The 16388-nt window shown below is 37.6% G+C and overlaps 1 protein-coding gene across 1 annotated transcript; it reads right to left on the reverse strand.

Annotated features, from left to right (window-relative positions):
• Window positions 1-2565: 2565 nt before the first annotated feature.
• Window positions 2566-12196, reverse strand: LOC132729361 (uncharacterized). Its single transcript, XM_060715130.1, has 3 exons — window positions 11984-12196; window positions 11472-11654; window positions 2566-5751 (listed from the first exon to the last, which is right to left on the reverse strand). Exon 3 carries the CDS (start codon window positions 5748-5750, stop codon window positions 3147-3149), a length of 2604 nt encoding a protein of 867 aa, XP_060571113.1. The 5' UTR covers window position 5751; window positions 11472-11654; window positions 11984-12196; the 3' UTR covers window positions 2566-3146.
• Between the last annotated feature and the right edge of the window lie 4192 nt (window positions 12197-16388).

Below are 16388 nucleotides of genomic sequence, written 5' to 3' on the forward strand. Positions count from 1 at the left end.
TAAGTATTTAGAGAATTTCATAAAACTATTCATCGGATATTCATTTTGATGTAATAAATGACAAAAATGCGTTACGTCTTGGTTTTAGTTATATCATGTTTACATGACCAATGGTAATCATTTGTGATATCCTCTACAACAACAAATAATTCGCTTGACAATTTCTCCAAAAAATGACCATTTCTATTCCGTCGGGATAACGGAGACCTTAATTGATATTTTGAAGTGGCCAATGATTGACAAGAAGTTAAATTGCTAGACAGAAGTGAATAGGACTAGTTTTCTAGCGTCATTTTAACTGCATTAGCCCCCTGACAAAGCTAACAATGGAAAATAGTTCTGATTAGTTTTGCTGTTGCTCGTCTAGAGAGAAAGATAGTCGTTACAATTGTGATCCGATGACAGGAGATTTTTCATAGAAAAACTTCTTATAAGGCATGATTATATGAGTAAAGGGAAATAACGAGTACATATAAAAATAATGCATTCATTCTTATAATATATGTCTTTTTCTTCGTTTCTTAAGATATGAAATATTTAGATGAGATATACATACAGCAAGTGCATACGCTAACTCTTTCAGTTATGGTTAAACAAAATTCTTAATCCAAAATTAAAAAACGGATAAGCATTAAAGAGCTAAATATAAAAAAAAAAATTGAATGCTCATGGCATTCCGATATACTGTATTTTCTTCTCTGGAGAATAAATCATGAGTTAATTTATCACATTGCAGTACTGTTCGGTTTCAGAATTTTATGATTGCTGACAGTGTTTAGAAAATGAATATACATGTTTACTTACGTATGCTTGTTCGGTGTACTTCTATGCATGGATCAGATGTTGCTGGAAATAACGTCATTGCTTTTCTAAAGTCTATTATTCCATACATATTTCACAAACAATATATGAATATTGAGCGGCCGACAGTTTGTTGTCTGGTCAGACTGCAATAGTTGACACCCTGGCCAGTCTTTATACTGTTTGTGTTTGCTTTGGACATTTATTGTAGTAAATATCGTTCAGAGAAATGTCAGAACATTAAGTCAAAGTAAAACATATGCACGCATGTAACATGTTTACATGTATTAAACATAATTATTATATATAAGTCTTAACATAGTATTCCTAAAATATCCTGAACCATGTCGATTAGAAAATTCCGTAAAAAGAAAAAATACAACTTTAATGTAGAATTTCACAGTTAAATTAATGTTGTAGAATAATTCGCGCATCTAGACAGTATTTATATTAATTTGAATGTGTTTGACTAATCATAAAAATATATTAATATTTTATGCTTTCAAGAAGAATATAGATTTTTTCAGCATGTAATTATTATTCACATTTTTTAATCAAATACTCCATACAGTGTTGCTATGCATTAGTAGTGTGAAGAAATATATATATGTTAACAATACAAACGTCTTAGATAAGAACCATTTATTTGAAAAACGTCAACGACGGTGTCGTATCTTTCGCCTAATAAATATGGATTTATGATTATGTATACAACATTAACTGTATACAAATAGTCCGTAACTTTTCCAAAATGTTCATTTCTTAGGATAATTTAGCTACTTTTAGGGCACTTCAGGGCTACATTTTAACAAATGTGTTGTAGACGTTTTCTTTGTGGCATCATAAAGATACTATAAGATACATATTTAATGGTTATTAAAAGAAACAAGAGTTGGTAAAACATCTGCCCTTACATAGAAATAAAGTTTTCTAATTTTGCTATAACATGGCAAATAAAACCATTTTGTTTGATTGTTTTGTGAATAACCATTAAGTGATGTATCGACGACTTTCTGTAACGGAATAAAAATTTAGTAATTGTTTTAGGATTTTTTTTCATGTAGACCGTTTTCCAATATGATAATACATGTAACAAAATTTCACAATCTCAGCAAAAATAAGTATTATGTACAAACATGTTTTGAAGTACGTTTTTTTTAATTTGATATTAAATATAGCTTTGCACTGATAGAATGCTAGGAAGATCAGTTTTACAGGATTAATTGCTTACTTAATATCATTTACAATATAATTACAAATGTGTCAACATATTACAAAATATGTTTGCTTTTCCCTATAAGTTCTTGACAGAAAAAATGCAGGATATAATTGTTATTCGTTACATCATAGACTTATCGACATATAAACGGTCAAAATGATGATTTTTCTATGTGAGTTGAATGTTTGAAGATCCTATCTGCATTTATATAACCGTAATGATTTAATGTCTGGAACATATCAGGCAGGAAACAAGCAATAGTTATAAAGAAATACTATGGGGAATATGCCATATTTTCCCGATATATAACAACATTATATTGCACATTAAATGATAAATAGTTCCGAAAACATATTAACGGAACAATCGTTTAACTTTCAAATACGAAAGAAAATCGAATAAAACAACGTAAAGCAGGTTTACATGACTGTCTTGAAAACATTAGAAATAATATATTATATGAATGACTTTATGCTAACTTTCCTGCGCATCGGTCGAATGTTCCTCTACCTCTCACTGTCTGAAGTAACGTGAGTGTATTAAAGTATTACTCACCTAAACAAAGATGAAACTCAATAATATCAGCCGCAGGCAAACTGTAAAAGTCGCACACTTCGGATGATTGCAAGGATATCTTTCTTCTCAGTGAATACCAACAGGTTCAATTTCAGCAGGAAGAACGGATAAGGAAGTGACGTCACTGGGGAGGGACTGGTTCCCTGCATTAATGCAGGTGGACTGGTATTCGGATAAGAAAACCTACGAATACTACACTCCTCCCCACTTTATAAGAAGGTTTCATTAAGGGTTTAGGTTATATGAAATCCCTGGCCGTTAGCATGGGTGTTGTCCAAGCTTGGACATTTTTAGGGATCTAGGGAATAACATTATAGCCTTTAAACACTATTATTATTTCCAGGTTTGGAAGCATATTTTAACAAAAGACTGAACCTAGCTTGGATTATCAATAAATCCGATTAACTGATATTTTGACAAATTTTAATTAAAGGGACTGAACCCAACTGGATTATTATTAAATCCACTCGGGATACCCCTTTGACCATTAACTGACAAACAACCCCAACTAGATTACTATTAAATCTATTCGGGGAATCTTATGATCTCTTTAAAGGTTATACAATCTTCTCCCATTCTCCAAACTCTGGGAACATATCTCTTCCACAGAGCACCCTCGGATTTCCGCTACAAGAAGGGCAGTATCTCCGATATATCTCGGGGTGTTGGTAAGAATTCCCCGGAAATATGGCGAGTCAGTCTCCAAAAGAATGCGGTCCCATAGAATCCTTTGGAGTGCTTCCCGCTGCCCAGTATTAAAGTTTCTTACTAATGCAGTTAAGCCAAAGTAACAATTTGGGAACCTTTGGTTCCACATAATTACCGCTTCGGCGCTACCTGCAAAACAGTGGAGATGCACTTTTTGCACTGGGGCGGAATTTCTCATAAGGATATCATATCCTTTGAGATATGCATTTCCATGCTCCCCATCTCTCAAATGCAGTATGACAGGCATAGAGGACGGGGCCAAAGACAACATTCTAATGAGCACATGCTCTTGAAAAGACCATGTACCCTCGGGGGCTGTGAAGTCTAATCCAACCTCCCCCATGGCTACAACCCTGGAATTTCCGAGACGTTGCCTGATGTTATCTAGCAAGCTCTCCGAGAACTGATGAGATTGCTTGGGATGAATTCCCATAGCTATCCCAAAACCTCTCGGAATGCGGTCCAGAATTAACTCAGAGGGGAAGCTGGCCGGGTCACAATACACCGCAACCCCCCCAGACACATTCAATGGAAACTCCGGAGGACCACCGATATCCACATGAAGAATCTCTTCAAGGTCTTGATTCCGTTGCAGCCAACTAGCAGTCCTATCCAGGTGAAAGTGACTGTCGAAGGCTGCGACTTGATTGCAATTCCTCACCGGCTCTTCTCTTGTAGGAGGGGCTGGTTTCTCAAGAACCGGCTCCTCTCTGGCAGGAAAGGCTGGTTGATTCCTTACCGGCTCCACTCTTGTAGGAGGAGCTGGTTTCTCTAGAACCGGCTCCTCTCTGGCAGGTGAAGCTGGTTGCTCATCTTCATCACTGAAGACTTCATCTACCACAATGAACTCTCCTCTTCTAAGGTTTTGACAAGATTGGTCCCTGTCAAGCTCATGGAACTCTGTCCTCTGGGCAGGGGACAGAAATTGCAAAAGCCAGGCCAGAACCCGCCAATGCATCAAAACTGCCGGGGAATTTGGCGGATGGAGTGAATACTCCACCTCCGCCCACCCCTGCTGCCTTGAGACAGAAGCCATCCAATACTTGTCATCAACAAGAATATGAGAATTATAAGGCACAATGAAGCCTTGGCTCTGAACAAATTTCAGGAGTAGGTACACATCCCTCTCCCCAGTGAGCATGAAAGCAAGCTCCTGGAGAGAAGTAAGTTGTTCCCTATACCAGGAGCATCCGTGAAGGGCCTCTGAGCGAAAACGCACAGGTAAATGTTTAGACATCACATGGGCCTTGAGGTGTCTGGCAAATGTGGAGCATCCGCGTACCGGACACCTTGAATCTTTTCTCCAGCGAACCTTACACTCCTTATTGCTTTCCTCTTGGGCAGGACTGTGTGAGCTTGGATTGGCCCTATTAGCACCCAGCCTAGCCCAAACTGATCCTCCGGCAGAGGGATTCTGGTTATTAGTGGAATCTGGTCGACCATGCATTCGATCAGACCTGTAAAAAACTCTCGTGGTAACTTTTACCTCGCGGTTCTTGTCTTCTGGTCTGACCGTAGGGCATTCCTGATCTTCCCAGGTTACATCTGCCTGAATGTTTCTTGGTTCCACCAAAATGTGCACCGGAATCGGCTCTTCTGGAAGGGAAATGAGGGCCTCAGGCAGGGCCTGATCCTCCTCTATCGGGAGATCCAATATACTTCTCCCCTGTAATCGCCCAGCGAACCTGGCAGGCATGGGCAGGGCCTGATCCTCCTGTATCGGAAGATCCAAGATACTTCTCCCCTGTAATCGCCCAGCGAACCTGGCAGGCACAGGGATATCTAGATCTAGAAGGCTCCTTATAGGAGGATTTAGCTCATTCTCCTGAGGGAAAAGTGGGAGAATTGCTGGGGATTGGGACTGGGACAACCCCCGTTCATCCTCGTGAGAGGGGAATGGGGAACACTCTTGTGGCCGCTGTAGAGGGAGACTTTGTACCTGTGGCAAAGACAACCCCCGTTCATCCTCGTGAGAGGAGAGTGGGGGAAAATCTTGTGCCAGCTCAAGAGGGGGCATATGGCAATCATGACTAGGGTTAGTGACAGTACTTGTCACTGCCCTACGTCCTCGCCCACAGGGACTAGAGATATTCTCCACCACTCTTTGTCCCAATGGCCTTGCCTTGCCCCTCCCCGAGAGCTTATTAGCCACAAAGCTCCGCTCTAAGATTAAGTCAGCTCGGTATCGGAGCTGCCTAACAAATCGATGATCCTTTTTAATCTCAGCAATTTGATATTGCCCATAGACAATATCTTGCAACTCCTCTTGGGACAAGGACACCACCCCAAGTTGGTTGATAAGGTCCCGGGGATTTCCCCAGAGCCTTCCCTCCTGAGTGGCCTGCTTAATTTCCCTAACCACCCGGGCAAATGTATCAGGAATCTTCCTCCACCCCCTTTTCGGACTTTCATGGGGGGAGCTTGATGAACTCCGACTCCTGGGCATTCTGAAAAATCAACCGTAAAAACATGTATGTTCCCGTCCCTAGTTGTCATCATCGTCTGCCTCACATTTTGGACATTTATATTTTGATATATTTTCACTTTGGCTTTCGGTGATTCCAACACATCTGCCATGAAACCAGTCATCACACCAATCACACCCGATCATAAATGAGCCGTCATCTGGCTTTTTACAAAGGCAATAAAGTTTATCAGTTTGATGACTTTTTAGATTTTTGAGTTCACTTACCATCCATGAGGGTATTTTTTCCACTTTACACAATTTTATTCTATCATGATTGATAATCTTAATTGATTTTCTTGATCGAACTCGATAAAGATAGGGTGATATACGTTGTATTATTAACCCTGGACCGTCCCACTGATGTGATAACTTTTTGGACTTCCCTTTTTTAGTAGCGGAATTTAATATAAAAACTTTATCTCCTACCTCATACTGTTTCATATTTAAACGGGTATCATAATCACGCTTAGAGACCATTTGTTCTGACCTTAATGTATTTCTAGCTATTTCATGAGCTTCTTTAATGGTATCTTGTAAATTTGAAACATATTCATGACTAGACTCAAAATGAATTTTCGGAGAAGGGTATACTAATTCTAAGGGCATCACGACCTCCCTGCCCAACATTAGTTTATTTGGTGTAAAGCCAGTGCTTCGGCAGACTGAAGATCGTAAGGCACCTGCAATTTGAGGCAAACATTCATCCCATACGTCTTGCTTTTTGTCTACGAAACAGCGTACGGCATCCATTAATGTTCTGTTATATCTTTCTATTTGTCCGTTTGCAGAGGGTCTATAAGCAGTGGTTCGTTTTTTATTGATTCCTAAAAGTTGGCATATTTCCCTAAATAATTTACTCTCAAATTGGGATGAATTAACTGCAGTGGTAATATTAACCTCTGGATTGACAGGAGATATCCCTGGATCCCATACCCGATTATGTTTGTTCAATTTATTTGTTGTTTTTGTCAAAGGCACTGCAAAATCAACATCCTCCGCAAACCTCCCCCAATTTTGATATGCGCGTTGACAATAATGGCAACCATTACACGGCAATTCTTGAAGAGAATCTCCCAGGCTATATTCGTCGCATTTGTTTTGCTCTTGGACGATTCTAGATAGAGCATCGGCATTTGCATGTTTATTGCCGGCACGATGTTGCAAAAGCATGTCATATTGACTCAATTCTTCTAGCCATCTAGCTATTTGACCTTGGGGCTCTTTGAAACGCATTAACCAGGTAAGGCTGCTATGGTCCGTGCGAAGAGTAAATCTCCTCCCTAATAAATAATGGCGGTACTGTCTTGTAAACCGTACTACAGCAAGAAGTTCCTTCCGTGTAGTGCAATATTTACGTTGCTCTTTGGTCAGGGCATATGAACCATAAGAAATCACTCTGGGCTCGTCATTTTGTACTTGTATTAAGACCCCCCCGATTGCTAGATCCGAAGCATCTGTATCTAGGATATAAGGGTCATAATTGTTGGGTAAACCAAGTACTGGGGCTGTAACCAAAGCTGATTTTAAATCAAGAAAAGCCAGCTCTTGTTCTTTTCCCCATATGAACTTATTTTTCCCTGTTAATTGATATAGAGGACGTGAACGTTCAGCAAAGTGATTGATGAACATTCTATGATAATTCACTAGTCCCAAAAACTTCTCCACATCTTTGGAAGATTTCGGGACCGGCCATTCGTTAACTACTTTTACATCTGTGTCTGATACTTCTAAACCAGCAGGCCCTACCCAGCGTCCTAAAAACTCTACTTTACGTTGAAATAATACACATTTTTTCGGTTTGAGTTTCAATTGATATTTTCTAAAACGTTGGAAAATGATTTGAAGGGTACGCAAATGATCATTAAAATCTTTACCCATGGCCAGGATATCGTCCAAGAAAGCTAACACAGTGTCCCATGTCAACCCTTGCAAGACCAAATTCACAACTCTTGAGAAAGTGGCCGGAGCATTGCACAAGCCAAACGCCATTTTTACAAACTCATATAACCCATACTTAGTACTAAAAGCGGTCTTTTTACGGTCACCTTCTTTTATGCTTATTTGCCAGTATGCGGAATTTGCGTCTAACTTCGAAAACCATCTTTTACCAGACAACATATCCGTACAATCTTCAACCAGGGGCAAAGGATATACATCTTTCTTTGTTAGATCATTCAACCCTCTATAATCAACACACCACCGTACTGATCCATCACGTTTCCGGATCAATACTGGGCTCGAAGACCAATCTGAATACGACGGTCTAATAACACCCGCTTTCAACATTTTGTTCAAATGACCTTCTTCCTCTTGAACAAAAGCCATTGGTGTCCTACGAACTTTTTGCTTTATAGGCCTTGCATCCCCTGTATCAATTTCATGTTCAAGAGCTGAGAAATTGCCTAAATCAAATTCATCTGTCGCGAACACATCTTGATACTCTACAAGTAATGCCTTTAGATCTTTCTTTTCTGTACTATTTAAATTTCCCACTGATCTCTCATAAAGGTCAGAAAGATGAACGGGTAATTCAATATTGGGGATACCCTTTGCCTTATTTACCTTGTTTTTATTCAAATATTCAGGGGGAACTGTAGGTGCTATACAGACTTTTTCGGCTTGTCCTAGACAATCGTTTTGCTTTAATTTTACATTATGATTAGACAAATTAATGGCGTTAATTTGCACAAACTCCCCTGATTGTACCAACCTAGGAACAAGTAAATTTTTAAAACCTTCCCCTTCTACATAGTAAGTTCCTAAATCACCTTTTACCCTACATGGGATCATTGCTCCTGATTTTGGCGGAATTTTTATAGTATGCAATACTGTTACTTTTGACACTTCCGGCACCCCTTCCTCAATATTATCTGTCATTTTAATTCTTTGACCTGCAATCTGAATGTATGCATCCGGGATATTGATGTAAGTGCCATGTTTGACCATCAAATCTTTTCCCAGAAGCATATCATTGCTTATTGGTGCTACATAAATAGACTCCTCAAAGGTACACTTTCCTATTTTTTATTTTTAACGGCCCAACAATTAAACCTTGCATATGGAGATCTTTACCCGCAGTTTTTAGTGTAACTTTCTTTACGATAGGAATAAATCTTTGTTGTTTTAGATTTTCAAAGAAATTGGACGAGATAATTGTTACCTGTGCTGCAGTATCTATAACAGCTCCTATCTTAATACCTTCAACATACGTTTCTATCTTAAACAAGGCTCCTGTCTTTCCCAGTTGATTTATTACTATTTCCTCAACCTCCCCAAGGCCCTCTTTATCTTGCCGGGTCGAAGTTAGGCCTCCCATTCCTCCGACCCACTGTCGTTTAAATCATGTTGAACGAAAGCTACCTTTTTCTCTGTTCGCTTTTTATCATCTTTCTTCAGTTCAGGGCAATCTTGTTTCCAATGACCGATTTTCTTACAATTGTGACACGGCGATTTCGAAGGAGACTGTGATTCACGGCGTCTTCGTACTGTGGTACGCCCACAATCTCTCTGAAAATGACCCCACTTACCACAATTGTAGCACCTGCTATCGGACGGACTTCGGGAAGGGGATGGCGAATATCGTCTTAATGATCTTCTTACTTCCTTCGCGAGGTTATTTACTGTGTCCTCCATCTTATCAAACCTTGATTCTATACGACTTAATCTTTTTTCTACTTCATCAACTCTCGAAAACCTGATATTGGATTTATCTCGATTCTCAGACGGTGCAGAAACGGCTGCCACTTCCACCTCCTGAACTGACCCCTTAGATGCAGTTTCTCTTTTATTATATACTAATCCTCTAGTATATTTAGCCCATTTTACTTTATCAATAGCGTCATCCATGGTGCTAGGTCTCATATTTGCTACACTCTCACCTGCAGCCTTGTCATTCAATCCATGACAGAACCGCAGAATTGCTTGACTATTCATGTGTTCATCTGGAAGATTTCGAAACGCTTTTGTCGCTAATGTAAGGATTCTATCAGCCCACTCATCTAAAAGCTCATTTTTATCTTGACATGCATTGGAAAATTTAATCATCGCCGTCTCGGGTAATTCTTGGTACCCAAACCGACGTTCCATCTTCTCAATCAATTGGTCATAATCTAACTCAGGATCCCTATCCATAACCAGAGCATAGTACTCACTTGCTGAATCGGTCAGGCTCATACATAAATAATCCAGTTTTTCATCTTCGGTCCACTCATTAATGCTTGCGTATTTTTTAAATTTGCTTTGGAATGCTTTCCAACTCCCCTTTCCATTAAACGTTAAAGATTTGGGTAACTGACTCAATCTAGGTCTTTCACGGCGAAAATCTCTGCTCCCCCTATCATCAGAATGTGAATCTCTTCTCCCCCTATCATCGGAGCGAAATTCTCTGCTTCCCCTATCATCAGAGCGAAATTCTCTGCTTCCCCTATCATCAGAGCGAAATTCTCTGCTTCCCCTATCATCACGCCTCGTTGAGCGATCATCCGTATCAAAACTATACAAATAATCCTCCCTACTTCGTTCACCCCCCTCCATACGCCTTGATGAATAATCGTCTCCAGTATCATATCTATACTCACTTCTTCCCCTCCCCCCAGAAACATTATCACGCCTACCATACCCCCCATCTTGTGGTCTTGGATAAGGTCTAAATTGAAATTGTTCTGGGTTAGCAAATTGGTAGCCATATGCTTGTGGTGGGAATTGTGAATAGATCTGCGGTCTTTGAACCACAGTATCTAAAGTAGTCTTTAACATATTTTGCATTTGGGATAAGACTGTTTGTACTGAAGTTTCACTTTCAGGTGAATTAAAATTAGTATAATCTCCCCTTCTACGCCCTGATTCTGGTAAATTTTGGGTTGTTTTTGAACGGGTCCCCCTGTGGGTGTGTTTAGCATTTCTATCATCAATAGCAACCACTGTATTTTGAAACCAATCTGGCTTTTGTTGCTGCGGACTAGTTTGTCCCTGTTGGGGACTGCCTTGTTTATTTTGAGGACTAGTTCGACCTCTTGGTTCTTCAATTTTTGTATCTGGTATTTGCGGTGCAGATATAGGGTCACCAAAAATACTGTCTTCAGCTTGTTCTGGTTGTTTTTTGCTATCATCATCTGAACCTTCATCGGATAATGTCATCATTTCTTTTAGAAATTTATTCCTTAACAATTGTTGTTCATCTTCAGGCATTTTGGAAAATACAGCTATTTCCCAAAAATCTTTTGTAGGTCGAAACCCTTTAATTCCCATTAATTCATTTAAAGGGACCCTCCCAAAATCTTCTCGTATTGCTATTATTTTTAAACCAATTTTTTCCCCTACCCGTGGCAGCAGGACCAACTCATCAATAGTTGTGGTATCTAAATCTACCACCCCCATTTTAGATATTTACTACTGATTTTATTTACACTGGGATTTCTGAGAATGTGAGGCAGACTATTCAATATTAATATGTAGATTCTATATTAATTATTTATTTCCTGTGATAAATATCCAGTTTTATTATATCAATAATATGACCGGAAACTATTAATTTGAAAAATAATGTTTATAAATGTAATGTATATGCAATATAAATATGACTATTAATTTCTTTGGAAATATGTAGTTTAACTCTTGTACAGGTTACAACACAGTGATTACACAATTTACTTTGTTATTTAAACATAACAATGATTGAACACAGAAAAATTAAAAGCTTACATTGAAGGGGATTGCTGTATATGGTTCTGTTGCTCTTCCGTCTCTGTCGAAGATTTGACAGGAATGGAAACACTAGAAACAGGACAGGGCTTGCTTGGCAAGTGTGGAGGTACCCAACACTGTCAAAGACAGGTCGGGTATACGTGAAAAGACGAGTTGACGATTCAAACGATGTATTAAATTCTAAAATGATAAAGAATATATATATATATTGATAATGGCCAAAAAGAAATAAATTTCGGCCGAAAATAATGCACGGAGTATTTACAAATTATAATAATTTGAAAATGTCTCAAAAGACCATAAAAAATTAAAATTCGAAATTAAAAATTAATTTCGGGATGAAACTAAAGAAATGAAGTAATATTTTTAATGATACAATCGTCAATAAATCACTTTATTTCACGTGGTAATATGGCGGGCAAAATTTCCCGAACTTTTTATAGGTTGGGATAAATTGCAAAAATCTTGCAATATTTGGCTGCTCGCAGCGCCAATAAAGTATTACTCACCTAAATAAAGATGCTACTCAATAATATCAGCCGCAGGCAAACTGTTAAAGTCGCACACTTCGGATGATTGCAAGGATATCTTTCTTCTCAGTGAATACCAACAGGTTCAATTTCAGCAGGAAGAACGGATAAGGAAGTGACGTCACTGGGGAGGGACTGGTTCCCTGCATTAATGCAGGTGGACGGGTATTCGGATAAGAAAACCTACGAATACTACAAAGTGAATTCGCAGTATCATTAAAGATGTTACATGAAACAAATCCCTTACAAGATTATATCAAAAGTATAAAAAATATGTAAAAAATATGTGTACATAATCTATTACTTGACTTCAGGATTGAGAAGGAGAAGTTACATATACATGTATAATCAGTGGAAGGGAGACAACTCATATTTTGATCCCTTGACCAACTATTCAGACAGATTTTATAATCCATGTTATTATGAAACGTGAAGAAAGTACAGGTAAGAATTTATCACTCTTAACCCATTACTTCATGAGCATTTTGTTAAAAATGGCTGTTTTCATTGAAAAGTCTCCCGTTACAAGTTCAAATTGCTATAATTCTATAAAAACTGCTCCAACACTAATCAAACTTGGCACAAATGTTGACTGGACCATTGCCCTTGCAACCAAAGGGACCCGGCACAGTGTTGGGATAGTGTAAAAAAAGTAATTCTAGAAAAAAATTTATACTGTATATATAATAGTCTATATATTATATATACAATATATATATTTTTTTTAAAATACTTTTTTACACTATCCCAACACTGTGCTGGGTCCCTGTGCTTGCAACAACATGCTCAGGCTTAAATTTCCTGTTACCATGGGCACATCCCCCTTCTGGCAACCCCCTGATGTATCTATTGGTTGGGGGGCCGCGCCGAAAAAGTGGTCACTTTTTTTAACAACATTTCTCAAACAAAAACAAGGGTTAAGGGCCAAAATAATGCATTTTTTCACCATTTGAGACAACAAAAAGGGGGGGGGTGAAAAAGGCGTTAAAAGGCGTGTATATGAAGTAATGGGTTAACAGAAAATGATGAAAATACTTGAATATACTCTAAATTGCGTTTTTCCATGTTTAAACATGGCCTGTCATATAAATTTGAAGAAAAATTGTTGTTTTGTAGATTTTTTTATTTTTTTCATTAACCCATTGCTTCATGAGCATTTTGTGAAAAATGGCTGTTTTCATTGAAAAGTCTCCCGTTACAAGTTCAAATTGCTATAATACTATAAAAACTGCTTCAACACTAATCAAACTTGGCACAAATGTTGACTGGACCATTGCCCTTGCAACAACATGCTCAGGCTTAAATTTCCTGTTACCATGGCAACGAGGGGACATCTCAAAATTGCCAAAAATCACTATTTTGCGTTGATTTTTTCCATCATAATTGATTTCAAAGTGCTGCAACTTCTCAATGGATTGAGATAGAGTCAAATGCATTTCAGCGTTGGTTAGACGTTACCTTATGATCAATCTGGGGTCATTTATAGCCTCTCACAAGTCCAAAATTTTCTTGGCGATGAGGGGGACTCCGCCCACCTTCAAACCCCTTAAACAGAAGGGGGCACATCCCCCTTCTGGCAACCCCCTGATGTATCTTTTGGTTTGGGGGCCGCGCCGAAAAAGTGGTCACTTTTTTTAACAACATTTCTCAAACAAAAACAAGTGTTAAGGGCCAAAATAATGCATTTTTTCACCATTTGAGACAACAAAAAGGGGGGGGGGGTGAAAAAGGCGTTAAAAGGCGTGTATATGAAGTAATGGGTTAAATAACGGGAGACATTAATTGAATTTAATAACTGTTGATAAGAATTTTTATCTGTCCAGACATTAGAAATAGCATGGTGTCTATTTTGAACCCAGTAAACAATATTCAAATATTTATATAATAGGATAATTTGAAGGGCTTTCAGGTTTCAAGTTGTGATAATGTTGGACAGGCTATTTTGTTTATTTCATTTCATGATTTGACATTATCCATCAACAAATTTCTACCAAACAAAACAAAACTGGGTAAAGTACTCTCAAATTATTGAAATGTGCTGAAATTGTGATAACTTTGCAGCAATATAAGTGTGGCTGTTAAACGTAATCTTTAATAATTCAATGCTTAAAATGATCTTCAACAATGTTTTTGTTTCAATTATAAGAAATTTTCTAAAACTTTGTTATTAAACTGATGTATTTAGTTGGACATTCAATAGAGAGAGCATCAGATTATTTATCCAGTGGCCCTTAGTTCAATCCTCGGGCAAAGTTCCTGCTACTATACCTATTAAACAATTCATGGTACAAAATTTGGCCAATATATTAATAATATAGTCATTTTTCTTTTGTGGTATTTCTTTAAAACATCTGATTCTGTATTAACCCATTTCTTTATTAAGTATTATTACAGTTTCAGATGGCATTTTCAGACAAAAGTTTGTGTTGTAATGATGGCGATCTCTTCTATCAGTAACAGAATGAGGTAAAAGCAATATTTGATTTGAAAATGCATGAATTTTTACAAAATACTGTTTAGCTCCTGCATTTGGTGGTACCCTGTAACTATGCCCCTTTCTTATGTTGACAGCAACTATCCTATATGACTGCTCTCCGTGACTGTGTTACAAATACCTTTTCTAAAGTTTTATTAAACAGCTTAATCAAGCAAATATATAAATTAACTGTCAGCTATTATGTCACAAAAATCATTGTGTTAGATCCACATAAAAATATTGTTTTAAGTTACAATCTCAAGTTCCCTCAATAAAGTTTCTTATCAAAACAAGACTTGAACTTCACAAAAATTAATGTCAGATTATTTGATAAAATCGTAAAACCTCAAAGATAAATTAATAAAAACTTTGTGCACCAGAATAATTTCGCATAAATGACAAAGTATAGAGAATTTTTAAGAAACTGTGCACACACTTAAATTTTGGTGTTGAAGCTCCTGACTGAAGGAAAGCTGGCTATTTTTATGCCACAGTCCCCACACATTCCACAACTTTGTGGAAAGAACGCCCTAAAAAGTAAAGTGAACTTTGATTTCAGCAAGTGTCTTACTGTGTTGTCCTTTGATGTAGTCATGAAATTTAGGCTGTGTGAAATATGACCTTTGGCACAACCAAATTCACTAGACTCAACTGCATTGATATATTCCTACTCTGATCTTTTATTGAGTTAACAACAGATTTAACCACTAATCTGATATTAAGAATTAGATAGGTCAGGGATCTATGCATTATGACAATCTTCAAAATTGTATAGAAACAAAAAAAATCTGTTCCTACACTACTATTTAGTGTTGTATTAATGCGGTGGCATAGTATTTTTCTCAAATGCAATCTTGTTTTCTCCTTAAAAACTATCATCATGCAGTTGCAGTATAACTTCCTAATATGTATGGTAGTGAATGGTTTTTGTATGAAATTTAATACAGTATAGGTATAATAGTGTATCTGTGACACACTTTGGCTCCATACAAGTCATTTTCATAATAAGAAATACAAAATATATATCTTTACTCAAAATAACCAAGAAAATGACAATATTTTGATAGCAACTGATTTCAAGAAATAGAACCATTCAGTATGGGATATAGCCAAGAAAAAAAGATGGCAGCCTCCATGTTGAGACAGTACTTGCAGTTTCCTGCAATGTTTTTAGGGGGGGCGTGCAATTAGATTTACCCTTGTCCGTCCACTTGTCTGTTCTCTTTTTTGTGTCGCACGTATCTCAAAAAGTAATTGACCTACAGTCAGGAAACCTTACAGGAATGTTGATCAGCATGTGTAGTTGTTCACCTGGGGAGTTATTGCCCTTGACTTAGTAAAAATTTGTAATTTTCAACTTGTGTCGCACGTAACTTGAAAAATATTTGACCTTGAGTCATGAAACCTTACAGGAATGTTGATCAGCATGTGAAGTTGTGCACCTGGGTATTTTTGTGTGGATATATTTAGTATTTATAGAGTTATTGCCCTTGAATTAGTAAAAATTTCCAATTTTAACTTGTGTCGCACGTAACTAAAAAAGTATTTGACCTAGAGTCATGAAACCTTACAAGCATGTTGATCAACATGTGTAATTGTGCATATGGGTATTTTCGTGTGGATATTATTAGTATTTTTAGCTCGACTATTTGATAAGAATAAGTAGAGCTATTGTAGTCACCCGAGCGACGGCGTTGTAGATTTTACATTAATTTTTTTGTTATACCTCAAATATTTTCAAAGTCCATTGACATATTGCTTTGAAACAAGTTGAAATTTTATAGTCTTCTTTGAGAACATAATAGGACTCTCTCCAAGGCCTATATCTGTAATATTGATTTAAAGAAAAATTTTACCCTTTTCTTTACTTAGAATAGTCGAGCGTTGCTGTCCTATCGACAGCTCTTG

The sequence above is a fragment of the Ruditapes philippinarum genome, unplaced genomic scaffold, assembly GCF_026571515.1.
Source record: "Ruditapes philippinarum isolate M1 unplaced genomic scaffold, ASM2657151v2 ctg3841_1_1_1_1, whole genome shotgun sequence".
NCBI classification, from domain to species: Eukaryota; Metazoa; Mollusca; class Bivalvia; order Venerida; family Veneridae; genus Ruditapes; species Ruditapes philippinarum.